The following is a 21066-nucleotide window of genomic DNA, read 5'->3' as shown; positions in this document are numbered from 1 at the left end:
ACATAGTTTTTCATCAACTCTTTGCCCTTTCCCACACCAGTGGGTTGGGTGGGAGTGAAATGCTGTGGCGATTGTATCCCTTTGACAACAAATGCCACCCTCACTCTGGGGCCAAGATGCACCACTGTCTTTGGCTGGCGTTGTTGTGATGGGCATTGGTTCCTGCGCAAGGGCTGCTCGCAAGTAGCGGTTGGAGCCAGGGGCAAAAAAGTAGGCGGAACAATGGATCTGATCCATACCCTTGGGGCAGTTGGTCCCAGAAAATGTTCAGAGGTTTCTACACCCCTCCATAGGAAGCTTCCTAATACCCTGTCGGTCCAGTGGCCTAGTATCGTTCCACACTGACTGGCAGCCATAGGCCCTTTAAGGTTTCAGACTTAGGTGGTCTTTCCCAGTTCTGCGGGGAAATGTGGTTCTCTGCCGCAGAACCACAGCCCTTCCACACAAATATTTCTCAATGGGTCCAAGCAAGGGGTGTTGTCCCAGTTCAGGGATGCTGTGGAGGCTGCTGCCAGCTCTGAATCTTGCTTCCTAAGCCGCTTGCTGTCTCTCTCATTACAGGTCCGATGGCGCCTGGGCCTAGGAGCAGCTCCTCTGCCCCACCTAGCAACCCCTCTGGCCCCCTGAACCCCAACCTGCCTTTTCCTTCCTCTCCAGATCCACCCCCGTCCCAGAACCCCTTGTCACTCATGATGTCCCAGATGTCCAAGTACGCCATGCCCAGCTCCACCCCTCTCTACCACAACGCCATCAAGACCATCGCCACCTCGGACGATGAAATGATGCCCGACCGGCCGATGCTTCCGCCAGGTGCCATGTCTGGTAGGTATCGGTATCGTGAGGCCTGCATCCGGCTGGATAGGGGAAGGAATTGGGGCTGCCTTCTGCCGCCTCTTCAACCATGGGGTCTGCAGTGCCTTTTATGTGGCTGGCAGGAGAGTCTCCAGCTCCTTCCCCTAGTCGTCCCAGAGAGGCTGCTTCAGATATTCCTGCAACCCTGAGAACCCCAACAGGCATTTTGGCTAAATGCAGGTTAAATGGCACTTGAAGTGGCAGCTGGTCTCTTTGCCTTCCTTCATGATCTCTGCTGCCAACTGTGCAGGCTAGGAAGGGCATCTCTAGCTGCAGTGGGGTGAGCCCCTGGCATCTTCCTCCAGTTATTTCTGGAGAGAGAAGTGGGGAATGTGCCTTTCCTCCCATAATAAATAATTCTCTCTTGAGAGAGATTGGGGTGGGGTGGGTCTGCCATTGCTGAGCCTCAACACGCCAGCCCTGCTTCTGTCCTGCCTTTTTGGGGTGCGGGGGGAGGGTGCTTGGTCCCCATGGCTTCTTTGCTTCCTGTTGCCTTACCTGCCACCTAACAGCCTCCCCTCTTTCTTCCTCCCTCCAGGCATGGGTGGGAACCAGCCCAACCAGATGCACATGAACTCCGTGGGGCCAGCTCCTGCTCAGAGCCCCATGGGCATGAACCTGCCGGGGCAGCAGCCACTCTCGCACGAGCCCTCAATGTCCTCACCAAGCCCCCTGGGCGCCAACATTCCCATGCACAGCGGTGCGCCCCCTCAGAACCCGATGATGCTGCCCCCCAATGCCCAGGACTCCCTGAACCAGCCCTGCGGCCCTTCCGGACAGCTGATCTTCCCCCCGCGCCTCCAGCAGCCCCCTGCGAATGGGGGCAATATGCCCATGGCTCCCGGGGGGCCCGGTGTCCAGCAACACTATCCGCCAGGCTTGGGACTGCCCCCGGAGGAGCTGCCCCCACCACAGCCGGGGCAAATGCCACCGCAACAGCAGCAGCGCATGGCTGGGAGGATGCCGCCGGATCCCTACCCATCGGTGCTTCCTGGTGTGGCTTCGGTGCTCAACGACCCGGAGCTGAGCGACGTGATCCGCCCCACGCCCACCGGCATCCCCGAATTCGACTTGTCGCGCATCATCCCGTCCGAGAAGCCCAGCAGCACGCTGCAGTACTTCCCCAAGGGCGAGGGGCCGGGGCCCAAGCCGCAGCCGCCCTCCAACCTGCACCTCATGAACTTGCAGAACATGATGGCAGAGCAGGCCCCGGCCCGGCCCGGTCCTCCGGGCATGCAGCGTGGGATGGCCATGTGCCACCCGGGACAGGTGCCCCCCGTGCTGGGCAGGACAGGCCTGGCGCCCCAGCAAGCCATGATGAGCAACAGCATGCACCAGGGCATGATGTTGCCCCAGCAGCAGAACATCCTTGCCCAGCAGAACTTCCTGCTCATGCAGGCCAAGCAGCGCAGCATGTCCGTCTCGGGGGAGATGTATGCGCAGCCGGGTCACATGATCTCCCCGCAAGGCTCGCTCATGGGCCCCCCACCCCAGCAGAACCTCATGGTCTCACACCCCATGCGGCAGCGCAGCGTCTCCCTGGACGGTCAGATGAGCTACGGCCCAGGAGCGGGCGGCATGGCCAACCTGCCCTTCTGAGGCTGGCAGCGGGGAGCCTCCTGGTGCAGCCATGCTGATGCCAGCCCCTCTCTCTGCCCTGGCACAGAGTTTGGTTTGGATCTTTCCTCTGAGTGTGAATTTCTTTCTTTCTCTGTCGGTTTCTCTCTCTCTCTCTTTTTCTCTTTCTCTTTTTTTAAGTAACCAAAATGTGCAAGAGGGTTTGGAACAGCTGTAAATAGTTTGGGGGGAAGCAGCAGCAGCAGCAAAGTTTTGCTGGCTTGGAATTGTTTGTATTTCTGTGTTTTAATAGAAGCCTCAAAACCTGTTTTTTGGAAGAAACAAATTAAAATACAACCCATTGACAAAGTTCGACTCATTGTGGACTGGAAATCCCGAGCTCGAGGGCCCAGATGCAGGTTCCACCAGCTGATTCTCTCTGCTAGGTGCCAGCTAGTCAGGTGGTGCAGTGGCCCTCTGTGTAGTCTGGCGGAATGCCTCCTCCCCACCTTTCCCCATTTCCCTATGTGAGGGAAGGACGTCCTTTGGCTTGTATGGTTTTGGTCCAGTCTAGCCATGCTGTCAGCCCAGCAGCTCTACTCTGGGTCACTACTTTGGCACACAACCATATATTTTTTTCCCCAGAACTCCGCACAAGACATTGGTCCCCTAGCAGGTTAGGAGCAGGTTCGATGTCTGCCTCTCTTCTCTCTCATGTGTGCAGTCCTAGCATTTGGAAATGAATGGCCCTTTTCTACAAACACACACACACACAGCCAGAATGGGAAATGTAACTTAAATGTTGGCCACCTCCTCCCATAAGCACCTCACGTTTAGCGCCCCCTTCTTCCACAGTTTCCCCTCCAAGGCTACTGATTTGCATCAGTAAGATGGGAGAACAGAAATCCCAGCATTCCCATCTTATTTTGGCTTGTTGCAGTTGCCACATATGTTCTCTCACAGGTCAAGCAACCCTTTGCCCTGGTGCATCTCTTCCTGTCCCCTGCCCACCCCCTCAAAAAAATAACACACCTCTATACACATATGTCACATAATGAGAGCAAAGTGGGGAGACGTCATAGTAACTGTGATTCAGTCCATGTCAAACAAATGTTTCATTGATCTCCTTTACTTAATTTGGCTTGAATCGTAGAAACGAGCCAGTTGAATGAATGGAGACTAAAAGCTGGCTTTGCCAGAGCTCTGAATCAGAACGTTTGAAAAGCCCCGCCTGCACTTTTGGACTGTTTCTGATTGAAATATTTGCATACAGAAAAAGTGAGCAGCTTGATGACTAAAAGCAAATATAATGCAGATCTGTGATATGACAAAGTTCTAGGCATCTAGTATTAAGGAGTGGGTGCTCCCCACATCTCCCCACCCAGCCCATGCTCTTCTGCGCTCATTCCAGTGCTGCACACACCTCGGTAGCATTTATCTGTTTTTGCTTGAGAAAGGCCTTGTTCGTTCCCCACCAAGCCTCTATGGCAAACACCATCACCAGCTGGGTGGTACCAAGATGGCACCAGGACCTGCAAGCTTGCGATTGCTCACAAGGACGACATTCCCAAGCCCTTAGAGCATGCCACGTAATAAAGCCAAAATTACCTGCCCTATTTTAAATTCCATCTGGCCCTTTGAAAGGTGTGCGGTACTCCTTGCAGAAGTGTGGAGATGTCTTCATCCTCCCGCTGGCAGCGAAGATGACCTGGGAGGCATCTAAGGTGTTCTGCACTCAGAACTGATCAGTGAAAGGGGTACAGAAGTGAGGGAAGGGGAAGCGTGGAGTCAGTTGTCCTGAAAATCAAAGGGAAATGTTCCTGGTTTGCGTATTTGCCCTTGTGGCTGTTGCCCCAGCCGAAGCCTGCGATCCTGATCCTCTGTGGCAGCCACACCTGCCAGGTGTGTCACCTTCCAATCTGCTGCGTCTGGTTCATCAGCAATATGGTGGTCCTGGGCCCCTTGCCACGCAGTCATTCGCACAGCCCTTTGCTCCCTCCCTGCCTCACCTTGCGCTGTGAACGTTGTCCAGTCTTGTGTCTTGTGCTTTCTCGCTCAGCTCCCCAGCTTGAGCGGCGTCTGCTGAAAATCTGCCCTGTTCTCCTCTGTCTCTTGCCACAACCTGTCCATTTCCCGTTCTCAACACACACATGCACACACACCTGACCCAAGCGATGCAATTTCAAGCAATCCAAAATGCCCACAACAGATGTGTTTGTGCCCAGGTAATGGGGACTGGCCTGCTCTCTTGTCATCCCATGTGGGGAGGGGGAAGGCCTCTCTCCCTGCCACCCATGCATTTTGTACCATTCTATAAATATATATATATATAAATATAAATATATAAATACAATATGTGAAGACATCTTATTGGTTTTTATTTTGAAATGATTTCTAGGCTTGTTTTTGGGTATCTGTGCTGCCTGTAACGTATTGATTGACCTGTTTTATAGGTGCCTTTTTATTAAAAAGACATTTCAAAACTCGCTTGGAAGGAGCCTTTTGTGGTGTCTTTGAGTGTGGGCAGGAAAGGGCTGCTTGCTAGCCTAATGTATGATTGAGAGGGGCCCCGATTCTGCAGAGTTGGTTTATCTGGACTTTCCCTGGCCACAATATTCCGTGCATGTACACACACACCCTCGTGATAAGACCCATTTTCTGTGTTAGTCACTAGGTGGCTTTGGACTTGGTTGTATCCTATGTGATTCAGGGTATTCCATTTACAGTCGTACCTTGGTTCTCGAACAGAATGCGTTCTGGGAGTCCGTTCGACTTCCGGAACTGTTCAAAAACCGGAACACTCACTTCCGGTTTTGATCGTTCGGGAGCCGAAATGTATGAGTACTGGGGCGTTCAACAACCAAGGTATGACTGTACTGTTGCTCTAAGGGAGACTGCAAAGTCTCGGCCTTCCTAAGAGCCTCTCCAGCACTTCGCTTTGCCATCCTGAGCCTGTTTTGTTTCACAAACGGATGCCAGCAGGAGCAGGAGAGGAAAGGGGGCACAAAATCACTTTATTTAATGTACCCTCTGATATTATTTGCAATCGGAGCAGAGTAATGCTGAGTAACATTTCACACAAGCTTCTCGTGCCCCCCCTCTCCACACACAGCCCTCCCCAGCTGCATGAGCAACACACACACACACACCTTGCCAGCTCCCAAACAAACAAGGACTCCTGCGCAGGTAGCAGGTGCTGCCCTGACAGGAGATGTTCACCTTGTTGAATGGGGAGCTGCATGCAATCCCAGGGCGCAAGTCCAAAAGAGGTTCCCTGCTGAAAGAGGGCGGCTGCAGAGTCGGCTTTCCACAGGGTAAGGCAACATGTCAGATTGCATTTCCCACTGGCCGTGGAGGATGTGGAAGGTGAGAATTTCACCCATTTGGTCCAAAGGAAAGCTGGGATGGGAGAACTGCGTTTGTTTACCAGGAAGTTAGTGGTAGAAGGGAAGCCAACTCAAAGAGTTCACCCTGTGCTGTTGGTGCTGGCTTCAGTCTCTCCACTGAGCTAGGAAGGCAAATGTCTGCCCTTTGTTTACTTCCTGGGCAGGGTACCTTGGCTGCAGACATCCTTACTTGAGTGCTGGCAAGGCAGCCCAGCTGCCCAGTTGCACAGAGGCCACTTTGCACCATGGGATTTTGATGAGTAGCTATCTTTCAGCACATATCTTTCCTCATCCAAGCAAGAGGAATTTAAACGGGCAGCCATAACATGTCCATTGAGCATGGCGTTGCTCTTTTCCCTTTCAGAATCTGTGACAACACCAGCAGCTTCTCTGTGGGTTCATTTTGCCTCTTCCTGCTTGCTTAAAAGGTACTCTGGGGAATATCTGGATGGGTCTGCAGTTGGGGAGTCCAAAACATCTTCGGGAGAACTGGGCAGTAGCCACAGGTGTTTCCAGTTTCCAGCTCATTACTGGGCATAGGCCAGTGCAGGGTAGGGGGAAATGTGATCGAGAGAGGGACCTGACACTGTTTCCTTTCATGGTGCTTTCCTGCCTTTCCCTAAATCATTTTGTAGAAGGCTGCAGGGGGCAAGATTTGGTACAACTGTTGGGAAGGAAGTTTTGGAGGAAAATAAAATTTCGAGTTGCAAAGGTTTTAGGTTATAAAGACCCTTTAACCCAGCATTTCATTTTAAAATAAAAATCATGTGGAACATTTGGTTAGGCCAGAACATAAGGAACAGGTTTTTATAGGCTTGTTGAGCATAGAATCCTGTACACAAAATATTGGAGATTTCCAACACTTAAAGAATAGATGGATAAAATATATGACTGTCCTTTATTTATTAAAATGTATATATAAATGTTTTTTTATATAGGCTTGTTGAGAATAAAATCCTGTACACAAAATAATGGAGATTATTTCCAACACTTAATATTAATGAATAGATGGATAAAATATGTGACTGCCCTTTATTTATTTTAAAAAATTATATACTGCGAGTGGTTAACAAAAGTTGTACATAGAACCATACAATATAAACGGGATTAAAATGTTAAAATCAGAAATCAGCTATTATGGAAAGATGTATTCTTAATTGCCTGCATAGGCCTCATGGAATAGATATGTTTCCAGCAGGTGTTTAAAAGTTGGAACAGAAGGTGTCTGTTGAATCTCTTGTTTGCAGCTACTGCTAACTCCACAACCTTTTAAGGCTATCGAGAAGGAAGAGAGGCATAAAAACTTGGTAAAATGAAAGATATTTATTGATTATGGTTTATTCCCAAATATGAGTTATGAGTTTACCATGTATTAATGAATAATTTGCTAATAAGTAATGCAGTGTGTGTGCGTGTACACATACCTATACGGGGTTTCCCAGGGTTGCCATACATCCGGAAGCAGTGTCCGGGCAGAAATTGGCAAAATATCTGGGAAAATTTGGACGTATGGCAGCGTATTTTTTGCCAATTTACCTTAAAAATACGTCAAAAATGTCATTTTTTGTGATTTTGCTCAGCAATTTGGGCAAAACTAAAAAAAGATCAACAACTTTGGGCACAAAAAACTCAATAACATTTGTGTCTGGATTTTCATTTTTTGAAATATGGCAACCATAGGTCTCTCCCCCCCCCCCTTTGAAATCGTGCTTTTCGAAAGTGAGATTATGGTACATACTGTGCTGCTTTTTACTGTTATAATCTACCATTTTATTTCAAATTTACTTAATTTCTTATTATAGTATTGTGTATGTTTTAGCAATAGAAAAAAACATTTCACACACACACACCCCAAAAGCCTGGGGGGAGGGTCTGGCGCTTGTGGATTTCATTAAGAGCCCCCAATTTCCCCCCTCCCCAAATGTTGAGCACGGGGTAAGCAGCAGGATAGGAGTCTCTGCAACCCCAGAGGAAGTCATGTGGGCCATAGTTGATTAATAGTGGGGCTCCCCCTTTGTATGCCTGGGCTAACCTTATGCTCACAACTGGAGCAGATGCTTGTGAGTCGTCTTGGTTGAGCGCTGGGGCACAGCAGAGCTCTGGATGAATAGGCAGGAGAGGCGAGTATTTCAACACAAAGAAGGAGTGGCAGGGCTTGCATTGAAGCTGACAGTTACACATTCTCCGAGGCCCGGGGGGTGGGCAGGGGGATGCACTAAGGGAATATGAACCTGAGAAGCAAAAAGCAGGATCTGTATCTGGAAGCATTGCATGTTCGCCAACATCACGGGACTCTCTTCCAAGGAAGCTGGAAGGAGTGTGCACATTCATCACACACAGGATTTCAGGAAGGCGGTGCCTGGTTTACTAAGCGAGGTTCTGCTCCTCCAGTCTTTGGTCTGTCAATACTTGCTTCTGACTTGGCTTAAGCTGAGCCCCAGACTCTCCCCCCTGAGCCCTTTGGTCAGCTGGGGCTTGGGGACAAGAGGAAGAAGAAGGAGATCCTTTGAATGTGGTTAGGGGATTTGTGGAAGATGGGGAGGAAGGGTGGCGGTTGACGAGCGATATGTTGGTCTCTGCGGTGCTGCTATCCATCCTGCAGGTGCCCAGGATGTCCTGCAGGGTGCTCTGGCTCAGGCAGCCCAGGCTGTTCAGAAGTCGGCAAGCGTCGTGACGGAACCGGATGCCCACGAAAGCATAGAGGATGGGGTTGAGGCAGCAGTGGCTGAAGGCAACCATCTCGCTCAGAATAATGGCCGTGTTCAGCTCAACCGCACACCCGTTGTTGGCGGTAGCCAGCTTGTTGAGGGTGTCCAGGAAGATCACCACGTGGTATGGAGTCCAGCAGAACAAGAAGACGCTGGTGACCAAAATGGCTACTCGAACCACTTTCTGCCGCTTCAGCCGCTGGGAGCGGCACAGGACCCTGACGATGGCTATGTAGCAGAAGCACATGACCAGCGAGGGCAGGAAGAAGCCCACAATGTGATACAGGAAGCGTGTGGCCAGCCACGCATTGATTCCATGTTTGCCATATTCTCTGAAGTGGCAGATGCTGGGCTGGTTGTCCCTGCTCGGCCAGACTTCTGTGAAGAGCAGGTCAGGCAATGTCAGCAGCAGAGAGACAACCCAAACTCCCAGGCATGTCAGGTGGACAGAGATGGCTCGCTGCTTCTGGAAGGCCCACAGTGCATGCACCACGGCCAGGTAGCGCTCCACGCTGATGCAGCCCAGCAGCAGACTGCTGCTGTAGAAGTTGATTCTGTTGGTGGCGCTGAGCACCTTGCAGAGGAAAGGTCCAAAGATCCAACCGGCTATGTTCTGGACAACCCCAAAGGGGAAGGTGAACACAAGCAAAAGGTTTGCCAAGGCCAGGTGGAAGAGGAAGAGCTCGGTGGAGCTGCGGGAGCGTCGGTAGCACCACAGGATCACGATCACCATCAGGTTTCCGACACCCCCCAGCAAGAAGATCAGCATGTAGACAAAAGGGACCAGGAAGGCCCTTAATTGATGGGTGGTGCTCTCATCCATCGTGGGGCACATGTAGTCGGTGTAATTGGAGAGTTGTTCCGCATAGTCCGACGTATTGTAATCATCTAACTGTGGAACAGAAAGCAAGACAAAGTCATTACCAGGTGATGTGGCAGGGATAGAAATGTTATTTCCCCAGGCCCTGCTGCACTGATATTCAGCGATGCCTCCATGCCAAAATGCTTGAAGACAGAGAAACATTCATGGAAAGACTGTGTGAGTGTCTGGAGGCATAGGGGTCAACGTTTCCCATTTTTAAAGGGGAATTCCCTTATTCTGAATAGGATTCCTCGCAAGAAAAGGGAAAAGTTGACAGCTATGGTCTGGAGGTGGTTGGAGGATGGATGCTGGCTAACAGATTGAGGCTGAATCCTAACAGGACTGGTGACTGGGAGTAGCCGCCGAGACCGTATAACACCGGTCCTGGAAGACCTACAGTGGCTCACAGTACATTTCCGAGCACAATTCAAAGTGTTGGCACTGAACTTTAAAGCCCTAAACGGCCTCAGTGCAGTATACCTTAAGGAGCGTCTCCACCCCCATCGTTCTGCCCAGACACTGAGGTCCAGCACCGAGGGCCTTCTGGTGGTTCCCTCCCTGTGAGAAGTGAGGTTACAAGGAACCAGGCAGAGGGCCTTCTCGGTAGTGGCGCCCGCCCTGTGGAATGCTCTCCCATCAGATGTCAAGGAAATAAACAACTATCTGACTTTTAGAAGACATCTGAAGGCAACCCTGTTTAAGGAAGTTTTTAATGTTTAATGTTTTATCATGCTTTTAATATTCTGTTGGGAGCCGCCCAGAGTGGCTGGTGAAACCCAGTCAGATGGGCGGGATATAAATAATAAATAATAAATTATTTTTATTTTTATTATTAGGCTGCTTGGTTTCTGCCAAATTGTTTTTCCGAATTTTATCAAACCCACCACAAACTAAAACAAATTTAATACAATCAATCAATCAATCAATCAATCAATCAATCATGTATTGTGTTTGACTAAAAGCCATTACAAATTCAGTTACAGATCCAGCAAGTCAATTAAAACATGTTAAAAGAAATCCAGAGATATACATCCATTTACAATAAGTCAAATTAATGAATCGCCTGCACAGCCTACAGCGTTGTCTTTTATATACTGCAGCTAACACGAATACTTTAAGCGGCTTTAGCAAATAGGGCTGTTTTGTACGTGACAAGCGGATCACAGTCAGGTAACAGTCAACATATTTTCACTTCAAGGTTCTGTCCCTGTAGCAGTGCCAGCATCTGTTCCAAAAAAATCTCTTTCTGGGGTTTTGATAGAGCTGACAATGGAGTATATAACAGGGGAGATCTTCTACCTCACCTACCCCACAAATACAAAGTCTTAAATGCCTTGGAACACTTCTATAACTTCCATCTAAGACTGATGTAGGCATTGTTTGAAAACTGAGAGCTGTAAATGAAGTTCTTGGGGAGGCAAGGTAAATTGACTGCAAGTACTGAGCTCTGGTGTGGTTAGATTTCAGCAAATAGTACCAATGGGAGAATTCTGAGATGGATTAGTGTTAAGTCTTCCTCATTATCCTGTTTATAAATCCAATCCCTAAGCAGTCTTTTAACTCCAGGGAATACAAAAATATCTGTTGTCTGGTTTTTTGAGGCTAGCAGGTCTTGTACAGTGGTGCCTCGCAAGACGAAAAGAATCCGTTCCGCGAGTCTCTTCGTCTTGCGGTTTTTTCGTCTTGCGGAGCAAGCCCATTAGCGGATTAGCGCTATTAGCAGCTTAGCGGATCAGCTGATAAGCGGTTTAGCGTCTTAGCGGATCAGCTGATAAGCGGCTTAGCGGATCAGCTATTAAGCGGCTTAGCGGATCAGCTGTTAAGCTGCTTAGCGGATCAGCTGTTAAGCAGCTTAGCGGATCAGCTGTTAAGCGGCTTAGCGGCTTAGGATCAGCTGATAAGCGGCTTAGCGGCTTGGGAAAAAGGGGGGGAGGAGGGAAAAAACCCTGTAGGAACTCGCAAGACATTTTCGTCTTGCGAAGCAAGCCCATAGGAAATTTGTTTTGTGAAGCACCTCCAAAACGGAAAACCCTTTCGTCTAGCGGGTTTTCCGTCTTGCGAGGCATTCGTCTTGCGGGGCACCAGTGTACTAACTTCTTGTACTAACACCCTTCTTCCATTTTTCCTCCAGGCAGAGTCTAGGCAAGAGGTCCTCTGGCATATCCAGGACCCTTTTATAGTACGAAAAAGTAGCCATCTCCGCTTTTACATTGGTACCTCGGGTTAAGTACTTAATTCGTTCTGGAGGTCCGTTCTTAGCCTGAAACTGTTCTTAACCTGAAGCACCACTTTAGCTAATGGGGCCTCCTGCTGCCGCCGCGTCGCCAGAGCACAATTTCTGTTCTCATCCTGAAGCAAAGTTCTTAACCCGAGGTACTATTTCTGGGTTAGCAGAGTCTGTAACCTGAAGTGTATGTAACCTGAAGCGTATGTAACCTGAGGTACCACTGTACAGACACCACGCCTGTCTCTGTCCTAAGGAAGGTAGCTGGGGTACTGCCTGCAGATACTTTAGGAACCTATTCTGGCACACTTCTAGGTCTTTCAGGCTATTATGGTTCATCCCCCAAATCTCAATACCGTACTGCATATGAGCTACTACTTTCCCAAGATAAACCTTTAGGGCTGGGATTACCAGCCTGCCACCTTTAGAATAGAAAAACTTCAGGATCCGAGACCAGGGAGAAGAGTTGGGGAAAGAAGACTGGAAGAAATTTAAAGACTATTTACAGAAATATTGTAAAATTGATGAATGTTAGAAGGATGTTGGAAAGAAACTAAGGGGTTTCCAGCTGTAATGCTTTAGGAGATACGAAAAAAAAGGTTTACAAATGGGTAAAAGCTTAATGGTAAGGATTTGCTGAATTAACAAATTGAAGTGGAATACAAAGAAGGGAGGTATGAGGAGGTCTGGGGAAATAAGCGTAAGGAGGATATGTTATGGAAAATTCTTTGTTTTTTAATTGTTTTTATGTTGTACTTTGTATTTTGTTTCTTTTTATTTTTCATTTTCATTGTTATATTTTAAAAACTTTAATAAATATCTTTGGGGGGGGGGGAGAAAAACTTCAGGATAGCATAGACTGACTTCTGTACTGTTGCTGTTATAGTTTATAGCTGAGGTTTCCAGGAATTTTTCTCATCAAAATATACCCCCAAATACTCTGGGCGGCTCCCAACAGAATAAAACATCACTTGGGGGTATGTTTGCCAAAGACAAAATCTTTGAACGTGATGGTGACAGCAGTCCTAATGGACCAACCGCTAATTAGGACCTGCTAATGTTACCAGAATGGCCCTCAGTTTCAGAACAAGAAGTGATCTTATAGGTGCCTTAATGACTGACAAAAGTACTGGAGAGGACATAATCTTTTCAGAGTTCTTTAAGAATAATTCTGAGTGGCGGTCTCCCCTCCTAGCAAAATTATTTTCTTATATAAACTACTGGCACTTTCGCTGAGGACTGGAAGCAGAGTATTATCATCCCAATTCTCAGGAAAGGTGACAAACATAGCCCCCCAGAACTCTTGGCCTATTAGTTTATTGGATATAAGCTCTAAAATTTAAAATAATTTCCACCAAAATTGACTTCCCGCACTCCATCCTTGATGCGTCCATAATTTCCTCTTGTTGCCGCATTGTTTTGGAACCTCATAGCTTCTGGTACCCACCCCACACGATCAATCTAGGAAGATACCATGGTCAATGGTATTGAAAAACACTGAGAGATCAAGAAAGAGTGATAGAGTTGTCCTCCTCTGTCCCTCATTCAATACCAGATCATTCAACAGGGCAACCCAAGCTGATTCAGTCCCCAAAGCTGGAAGTGGTATTCACCTACATTTTTACTCTGAGTAGACCTATTGGAATTCATGAATATGACAGGTTTATTCATTTCAGTGGGTCTGCTCTGAGTAAAAATTTAGCTGAGCACCACCCCGTATTTGCTAAAGATTCAAGAGACATATTTGAAGCAGGAACGGCCAGTCACAGCTTTCAGTCTGCCAGATTGCAGATTCATTTGATGCCTTTGTTGGACCCGTAACTGATGCAAATACTTCTAAATAAGGCCCAAGCTGCTCCCTCAAGATAGCAATCATCCTTGCTGCTCACAATGACCCATTTCTTCAGTTTACTCATGCAGTTTGAACGAACTTTCTCTCAGAAAGGATGTTGTGGTTTTCAGCTGCAGAGAAGCAACTTGGTTGATACTTTCTGGTGCCCTGGTGCTGACAAGCTGCTTTGCTGTTTGTTTTGCTATCTGGACCTGAGAGGAATTACGCCTGTCTAACAATGGATCTACAGCTTCATTAGACTTGAATGACCAAGAGCAGCTAGTGCGCTATTCTTTAGCCTACAAGATCAGGACTTAAAACAGTCCAGTTTTGTCTGCACATGAAAGTACAAAACATACACAGCCTTCTGGGTGAGATCAGACTCGTGGGGATCCCATTCTCAGCAGAAGTCCAGTTTTCATGGCGTTGATTGGTTGATTGTGCCAAGCAGCAAAGCCATCTCTTTCTCCTCTTTGAACAGTTTTTTAAAGTGTGCAATCCTCACCATCCACATTTAAAGGCACTGAACAAACGTTTAATCAGATTATGCCACCATGGGGGGGGGGCAAGTTTAAGACTGAAATGTGATTTAAAAACAACATCGTTTCAAGTATTTGAAAGAGTGAACTACTGCGTTCCTGACATATACAGTAAAGGGATCGTAAACACAAAGAGGCAATCAGAATTCAACCCCTATAAGTGTTAACGGGAGGGAGCTCACCTCCTGACCCCAAAACATACTCCAGATTATTTTAGTTTTGTCTGAATGAAACTATTCTTTTGTTTAACACTGCAATTTTTGTTCAGAGTCATTTAGAAGCTCTGATCAAAAACCACATCAACCTCATATGCCAAAGTGGTTGCAACTGCGCAGACTGCAGAGCTCCCATAGACATAAAGCCAGCTGAACTAGGATAACTTATCCCTTGTAACTTATTCCTTTAGAAGGAATAAGTTATCCCAGTTCAAGCATATGTTGGCTCAGCCTAGCAGTGACTGTGGCATAAGAATAAGAGAACATCTCTGGATCTGAAGGTCAGTTAAGGTCAGTTAACGGATAGATTATTTTTAGAAAGTTCTCAGACTATAACCCTACCTCTCTGCCAAGTAGGGATTGAGCAGTCTGTCAAATTTTGTTCTTTCACTTTCTAATTTTTCTATAATATTAATTTTTCTCTCCACATTTCTGCAGAAATTTGCAATAACAAAACCTCATGAAAATTCATCGGCATTTCAGTGCAAATTTCTCTCATTTCTGTATAAAGTTTTGACTAATGTACACATTTTTGTAAGCAATCAACCCAAACATAATGCATTTTGTATATCATTTTCAGCAATTTATTTATATTCATGCACACTTTCCTCTAATACTGTATATGAATTTTTGTAAGCACTGTTTAGTTGGAGAACTTGGTTGCAAAATGCAGATAAGCGTGATCATCAAAGGATGGCGGCGTTTTAGTTTTCATATTGTTTTGGGAAGTGCTAGTTTGATACATTTGCCTTTAAATGCAAACTGAATCGAATTCCACCTCATCCCTATCGCCAGTTGCTCTCAAATTAGCTAACAATATGAAATATTCTCTGACGATTCATCTCATAACAATACAACAATAAACACAGGCTTAAAAGCATATTCTCCAAGACTCTCAGCAGCAAAGGAGGCTGAATAGAAGGTGGAGCCAGTACACACACACACACACACACACACACACTTGCATGGTCTTCTGTTCAATTAGCCTGAACTCCCCCAATTCTTTGGAAGGCTGAACCCAAGACCCTTTAGAGCTCTGCTACTTAGGTTAAATGTGCTTTGAGCCATTAAAGAAAAGATTGACAGGAGGCCATCGCAGTGTGGTACAGTCCAGCAAGAGCTGAATGGAGAAACAGGACAAGGATGACTTTTGTGCCACCTTCACACCCATGCACTGCGTTTTTAAGTGTCAGCTCACCAGCCGGAGAGAGGGAGGGAGAAATGAGAAATCATCTTTCTCTCTAGGGGGATGAGGGGAGCAGCTTTCTTGCTCTCTCTCCCATGGGACTCAGTGGTTATGGTGTCCTGCCTGCAGCGGAAATCTCACCAATCTGTGAAGTGCCAGCCAAACCACCATTGCAGGCAACTTCCTCCTGTTGATGAAAAGCACCCAGATCCTGCTCTCAGCTTCTCAAAGGTGTCTTCTTCTGAAACCCATTTGCATACTGGGACTCATATCCCCTTTGCCATGGCACCCTCTTTAGGCTTCACTCAGCAACCCCCCCCCCTGCACACACATGCTATTCTACACACACGCAGCCACAACTTGCACAGAGTGAGCTACTCCAAAGCAGACAACTGCGTGTCAGTTGCCTCTGTGTGGCCATGCTGACATCTTAGCGATACGTGGAAGGAGCGATCCACAGACTCAAGAATGGATCACAAGCACCTTCCGAGTCTTTGCTGCAGAAAACCTTCCAATCAAATATAATTGCACAACTTTAATTTGACAGTACATGTGAATGAAACCCACCTAAAAAAGTTACAATCCAGAAGCACCCCAGAAGTTGCTTTGGCTAAAACAGCTTGATCTGCCCAATCCTCTCTGCAACATTTCCTAGCCTTAGGATAGAACTCCCTCTCTGGGGCTGAGACTACATCTTTAGACTTGCACAGACCTCTTTCGGAGGGGAGATACTCTAGAGAGCCCAAAAAGCCACAAATCCACAAAGCTCCCCACCCCGAAAGATTTCAGCCCACAACTTCCATTCGTAATGTTTCCGATTTAAACTTGTAAGCATCCCAAATGACATGTCTCAAATCCCAACCCTCACCCTTCCGTTGCCCCACTGTGGAAGCTGAGCCTATGCCAAACTAGCCACAACTCACCATGAAGTTATCAATGGAGATGCCTGTCATTTCTATTACTTGGGAGTCAACCATCCTCAGCAGAGTCTCGCTTTGTCTTCAGAGACTGCAGCTAGTAGGAGGAAGGGACGGGTGAAGAAGGCTCCTAAATTGCTTTGCAAGGCAAATTGAGAATCTCCACCCACACACTCCACAATCACGTTTTTAAAATTATCATTGTAAAAGTCCCCTGTTGTTGTTTTTTTGGGGGAGGGGGTGGAACAAAAAACTTCCTCCATTTCCTGGTATTTCAGAGTGTTCAGTGAAGTTCTCTGTCCCCTTTGCTACTACTACTACTACTACTACTACTACTACTACTACTACTTATTATTATTATTATTTTATACCCTGCCCATCTGGTTGGGTTGCCCCAGTCACTCTGGGTGGCTTCCAACACATAAAAACATAATAAAACCTCAAACGTTAATAGTAACAATCTGATCCAATATAAAAGTCACAATAACTTTAAAATTAAAAACTTATATCAAACAATGCAACATTCAACAATCCATCAGAATCTAATGGTAAACAGTAAAAGTAAATGTCAGAGCTGCTCCCAGATCCTAGCTCACAGAGGATCACGCTAGCCAGCGTTCACTTTATAAAAGTCTTTATTGAGTTACAGTTTCCATTTTCAAGCTGCCGCGTGCAGCTCTACGTCTTATAAGCTAGACCGGCGAAGCTCCGTCTGAGTCTCCGCCCCCTGTACACCAACTTAATACCCTAGCCTTACTCCACCTTTTCCGCCTGACTGTTCTTCTCTGGGTCCCTCTGCCCCCCGGGGTCTCTTCCTTCCGGGATTCTTCTGACGCTGACCCCCCGGACCCTTCTGTCTCCTTGCGTCGGGCTTTAGGACCTGGCTCCCTTTCCGGGCTGCTTACTGCGCCGCCTTCCTGTGCATTTGAACTTGGCGCGCGCCCAACCTTCCACTTTCCGCTTGACCGTTTCTTCGCTTCCCGATGGAGGTGTGGCCACTCCTGACTCGTGCCCTCCCCCCTGCTGCGAGCTGCCAGAGCTCGATACCTGGCGCCCTTCCTCTCCACTGCGCTCTGTTGGGGACGCTGGCCCCGATTTCCAACTGCTGCCCTCTGAACCCCCTCTGGACCCTACTTCCTGGGGTGTCCCCCTAGGCTCCCCCCTTGCTCTGGCCACTGGCGCTCCTTTCTGTGAATCTTCTGATTCACTGGAAAGACTCGGAGATCTCGGGTCGTCGTCATCACTCATCTTTTCTTCGGACTCCTCCCCCTCGCTCTCTGTTTCCTCTCTTGCCCTCGCCTCTGCTCCTGAACCCCTGACAGTAAACATCAACAAAGAATAATTAAACAGTTCACACTCATCAACCACAATAAAGAATTGCCAATCTACAATCAATAAAAATAACAGCAAATCACAATGCATAAAATACCACAAAACATACAAAACCATGTACTGTAAAAGGATCAAATGGAGAAACAAAGACACACAACTTATAAAACTTCTTTTTTATAAATATCCCTGAACTCCTCTCTTCCCAGCTGCTTCTTCCCAGCAGCTGCTGTTCTCAAAGTCATAGTCTGGGAAAGGCTGGGTTGGGGCAAGGCAGCTGGAAACGCCACTGTCTGATGAGAAACAGAAAGTCTCTCCCCTCCTGGTTGTTCCTCTGGAGCAGCTCTCTTATGAAGGCATCCAGGGTTCTATTGTGGGGCAAGGCAGGTGGAAGTATGCCAAGACTTTTTAAGTTCAGCATCTAGGCCTGAAGCCAGGTAGAAATGTGTCCAGATAATCCTTTCCCTTCAATCATATACCCTCCAACATTTATTCGATGAAAATAGAGACATCCTATTCTATCATCATCTATTCTATCATCATCATCACCACTCATCTGACTGGGTTGCCCCAGCTTCCAACACATATAAAAACATAACAAAACATTAAACATTAAAAAACCTCCCTATACAGGGCTGCCTTCAGATGTCTTCTAAATGCTGAATAGTTACTTATCTTCTTGGCTCAGGGGTCTCATAACTCCATATCCCCCAACACTGGAGAAAATAGGGACGTCCTAAGGAAAAGCAGGACATTCCAGAATCAAATTGGAGACTGGGGTGGCTTCTGTAAACCTGGGACTGTCCCTGGAAAATAGGGACACTTGGAGGGTCTGCAATCACACCTGAAGCTGACATGCCACCACTGATGAACCACCTTGCCCAAGCACCCCAAATGGTTTTTTAATGTACAGATGGGTGCCAGCAACAAGTTCCATGTAAGTGTCTATCATTCAGGTAGACTGAAACTTTCATCTGCTTTCATCTATTGCAGTGCTGGCAGTGGCGTAGCGTGGGGGGTGCCAGGGGTGCCGGCCGCACCGGGCGCAACATTTTGGGGGGCGCGTTTGGCCGGCCCCCCTCGAGGAAGCGGGAACCTCTCCAAGGCGCAGCGCGCCGTCGGTGGAGGAAAAGAGCCGCGCAGCAGCAGCAGCAGCAGCAAAGCCGGGAGGAGGAGGAGGTGGAGCGAGCCTGCTAATTGCTTGCTGGGAATTACCGTAATTTTCGCTCCAAAACACACACTTTTTTGCTCCTAGAAAGGAAGGGAAAATGCCTGTGCGTGTTACAGAGCGAATGCACTCATGCTTGCTTTACAGCCAGGAGGAGGGGGTGGAGCTGAGGAGGAGGGAGGGAAGGAGAGCCATGCCAGCAAAGCGGGCAGCAGCCGCTTACACGCGAGGAGGGACAGACGGGAGCCATAGCGAGCCGGAAAAAGCGCTGCGTAGCCAGCAACAGCTGCTGCAGCCTCAGCTAGCAAAGGTCCGTGCGCTCTCTAAACGGAGCAATGAGGCTGCAGAGGGACGGCAGGGCACAGGAGGGCTGTGAGCCACGAGCGCAGTGAAAAACAGTAAAAAAGTTTTTTAAAAGGCTGCTGGGGACAGGAGGGCACGGGATGAGGGAGAGGGGGAAATTACAATTCTCCCAGCGTCTCAGCTGATCCGCTGAGCAGGACTTGGGTTGCAGGGGATTCACCATTAGCTGTGTAAAGCAGCAAAGAGGGAGAGAAGGAGCAAAGCGGGAGTGGAAAGGAGCTGCTTACACTGCTGTAAGTGGCTGCTGTCCGGTTGGCTCCTTTAAAGCAACAGTGCTCTTTCCCTCCCCCCTCCCCGCTCAGCTCTCCGAAAAGCTCCTTCTCCACCCACCCCATGCGAGCTCCTTTTCCCCTTAGACCCCCCTCCTGCATTATTAGCCACATCCTTCTCCACCCACCCCACGCGTGTTCCTTGTCCCCTTAGCAGTGGTGTAGCGTGGGGGGTGCAGGGGGGCGGCTGTACTGGGCGCAACATCTGGGGGTTAGGGTTAGGGGGCGCAAATCCACGGGTTAGGGGGCGCAAATTACTTGCCTTGCCCCGGGTGCTGACAACCCACACTACGCCACTGAGTGCTGGAAAACAATGAATTTGATAACCATGGCTAATTCGTTGTGGTTTTTTGTGTGTGTAAGTTTCCATGTGATTATGAAATATCCTGGCAATCCTATGAGTTGTTGTTGTTGTTTAGTCATTTAGTCGTGTCCGACTCTTCGTGACCCCATGGACCAGAGCACGCCAGGCACTCCTGTCTTCCACTGCCTCCCGCAGTTTGGTCAAACACATGTTCGTAGCTTTGAGAACACCGTCCAACTATCTCATCCTCTGTCGTCCCCTTCTTCTTGTGCCCTCCATCTTTCCCAACATCAGGGTCTTTTCCAGGGAGTCTTCTCTTCTCATGAGGTGGCCAAAGTATTGGAGCCTCAGCTTCAGGAACTGTCCTTCCAGTGAGCACTCGGGGCTGATTTCCTTAAGAATGGAGAGGTTTGATCTTCTTGCAGTCCATGGGACTCTCAAGAGTCTCCTCCAGCACTATAATTCAAAAGCATCAATTATTCGGCGATCAGGCTTCTTTATGGTCCAGCTCTCACTTCCATACATCACTACTGGGAAAACCATAGCTTTAACTATGCGGACCTTTGTTGGCAAGGTGATGTCTCTGCTTTTTAAGATGCTAGCTAGGTTTGTCATTGCTTTTCTCCCAAGAAGCAGGCGTCTTTTAATTTCACGGCTGCTGTCACCATCTACAGTGATCATGGGCCCAAGAAAGTAAAATCTCTCACTGCTTCCATTTCTTCCCCTTCTATTTGCCAGGAGGTGATGGGACCAGTGGCCATGATCTTCGTTTTTTTGATGTTGAGCTTCAACCCATATTTTGCGCTTTCCTCTTTCACCCTCATTAAAAGGTTCTTTAATTCCTCCTCACTTTCTTCCATCAATGTTGTGCCATCTGCATATCTGAGGTTGTTGATATTTATTCTGGCAATTTTAATTCCGGCTTGGGATTCATCCAGCCCAGCCTTTCACATGATGAATTCTGCATATAAGTTAAATAAGCAGGGAGACAATATATAATTGTTGCTTGTTACAAGTTTTTCTCATAGTCAAAGCAGCACAAGCATCCCTGATGCAAGGGGGCCCAGAAGGCCTGCCAGGTTTTTAAATGGTTCCCTACCTAGGTTCGACTGAGTGACAGCTGGCACTTTTAGCAGTTAGTCTGGGCACAGGGCACACTTGCCAAGCAGTCTGCAAACACCTTTCAGGAAGCTGGGAAAGATGGTGGACACCTCCTGGGGCAGGGGGATGTGTATTTCTGCAGGTTGAAATTGCCACCAGGATTTTTCAGTCTTCCTGCTAGGTATAACCTATCCTTTGCTTGTGTATTTCAGAAAAATCAGTGCATCTCTCAGGTTGAAACGGAGGGCAAAAGAT

At 47.9% G+C, this 21066-nt stretch overlaps 2 protein-coding genes across 4 annotated transcripts in view; one reads left to right on the top strand and one right to left on the bottom strand.

The window, feature by feature from the left end:
• The window catches only part of BCL9L (BCL9 like), a 44185-nt gene extending 39290 nt beyond the window's left edge, over window positions 1-4895 (top strand). For 2 of the 3 annotated variants that reach the window (XM_083480918.1, XM_083480916.1), the window contains exons 7-8: window positions 562-822; window positions 1391-4895. In XM_083480918.1, coding sequence (XP_083337044.1) covers window positions 562-822; window positions 1391-2451 — 1322 coding nt within the window. In that variant the 3' untranslated portion in view covers window positions 2452-4895. The remainder of the gene's footprint in view (window positions 1-561; window positions 823-1390) is intronic. The other variant, XM_083480917.1, reaches the window with a different exon arrangement.
• A 2208-nt stretch (window positions 4896-7103) lies between these two features.
• CXCR5 (C-X-C motif chemokine receptor 5) lies at window positions 7104-16368 on the bottom strand. Its single transcript, XM_083481122.1, has 2 exons — window positions 16284-16368; window positions 7104-9395 (listed from the first exon to the last, which is right to left on the bottom strand). Exons 1-2 carry the CDS (start codon window positions 16335-16337, stop codon window positions 8163-8165), a joined length of 1287 nt encoding a protein of 428 aa, XP_083337248.1. The 5' UTR covers window positions 16338-16368; the 3' UTR covers window positions 7104-8162.
• Window positions 16369-21066: the final 4698 nt, after the last annotated feature.

The sequence above is a fragment of the Podarcis liolepis genome (assembly GCF_965112155.1).
Source record: "Podarcis liolepis genome assembly, chromosome: 16".
Taxonomy (NCBI): domain Eukaryota; kingdom Metazoa; phylum Chordata; class Lepidosauria; order Squamata; family Lacertidae; genus Podarcis; species Podarcis liolepis.
Note: the sequence above shows the minus strand (reverse complement) of the source record. Positions and strands in the feature narration are given on the sequence as shown.

Bases quoted from the DNA above. Each gene is read 5' to 3' on its own strand.
- CXCR5 (XM_083481122.1), bottom strand. From the start codon at position 16,337: ATGGTTGACTCCCAAGTAATAGAAATGACAGGCATCTCCATTGATAAC. The intron at 9,396-16,283 runs GTGAGTTGTGGC...TCTGTTCCACAG, and splicing joins TCTCCATTGATAACTTCATG to TTAGATGATTACAATACGTC.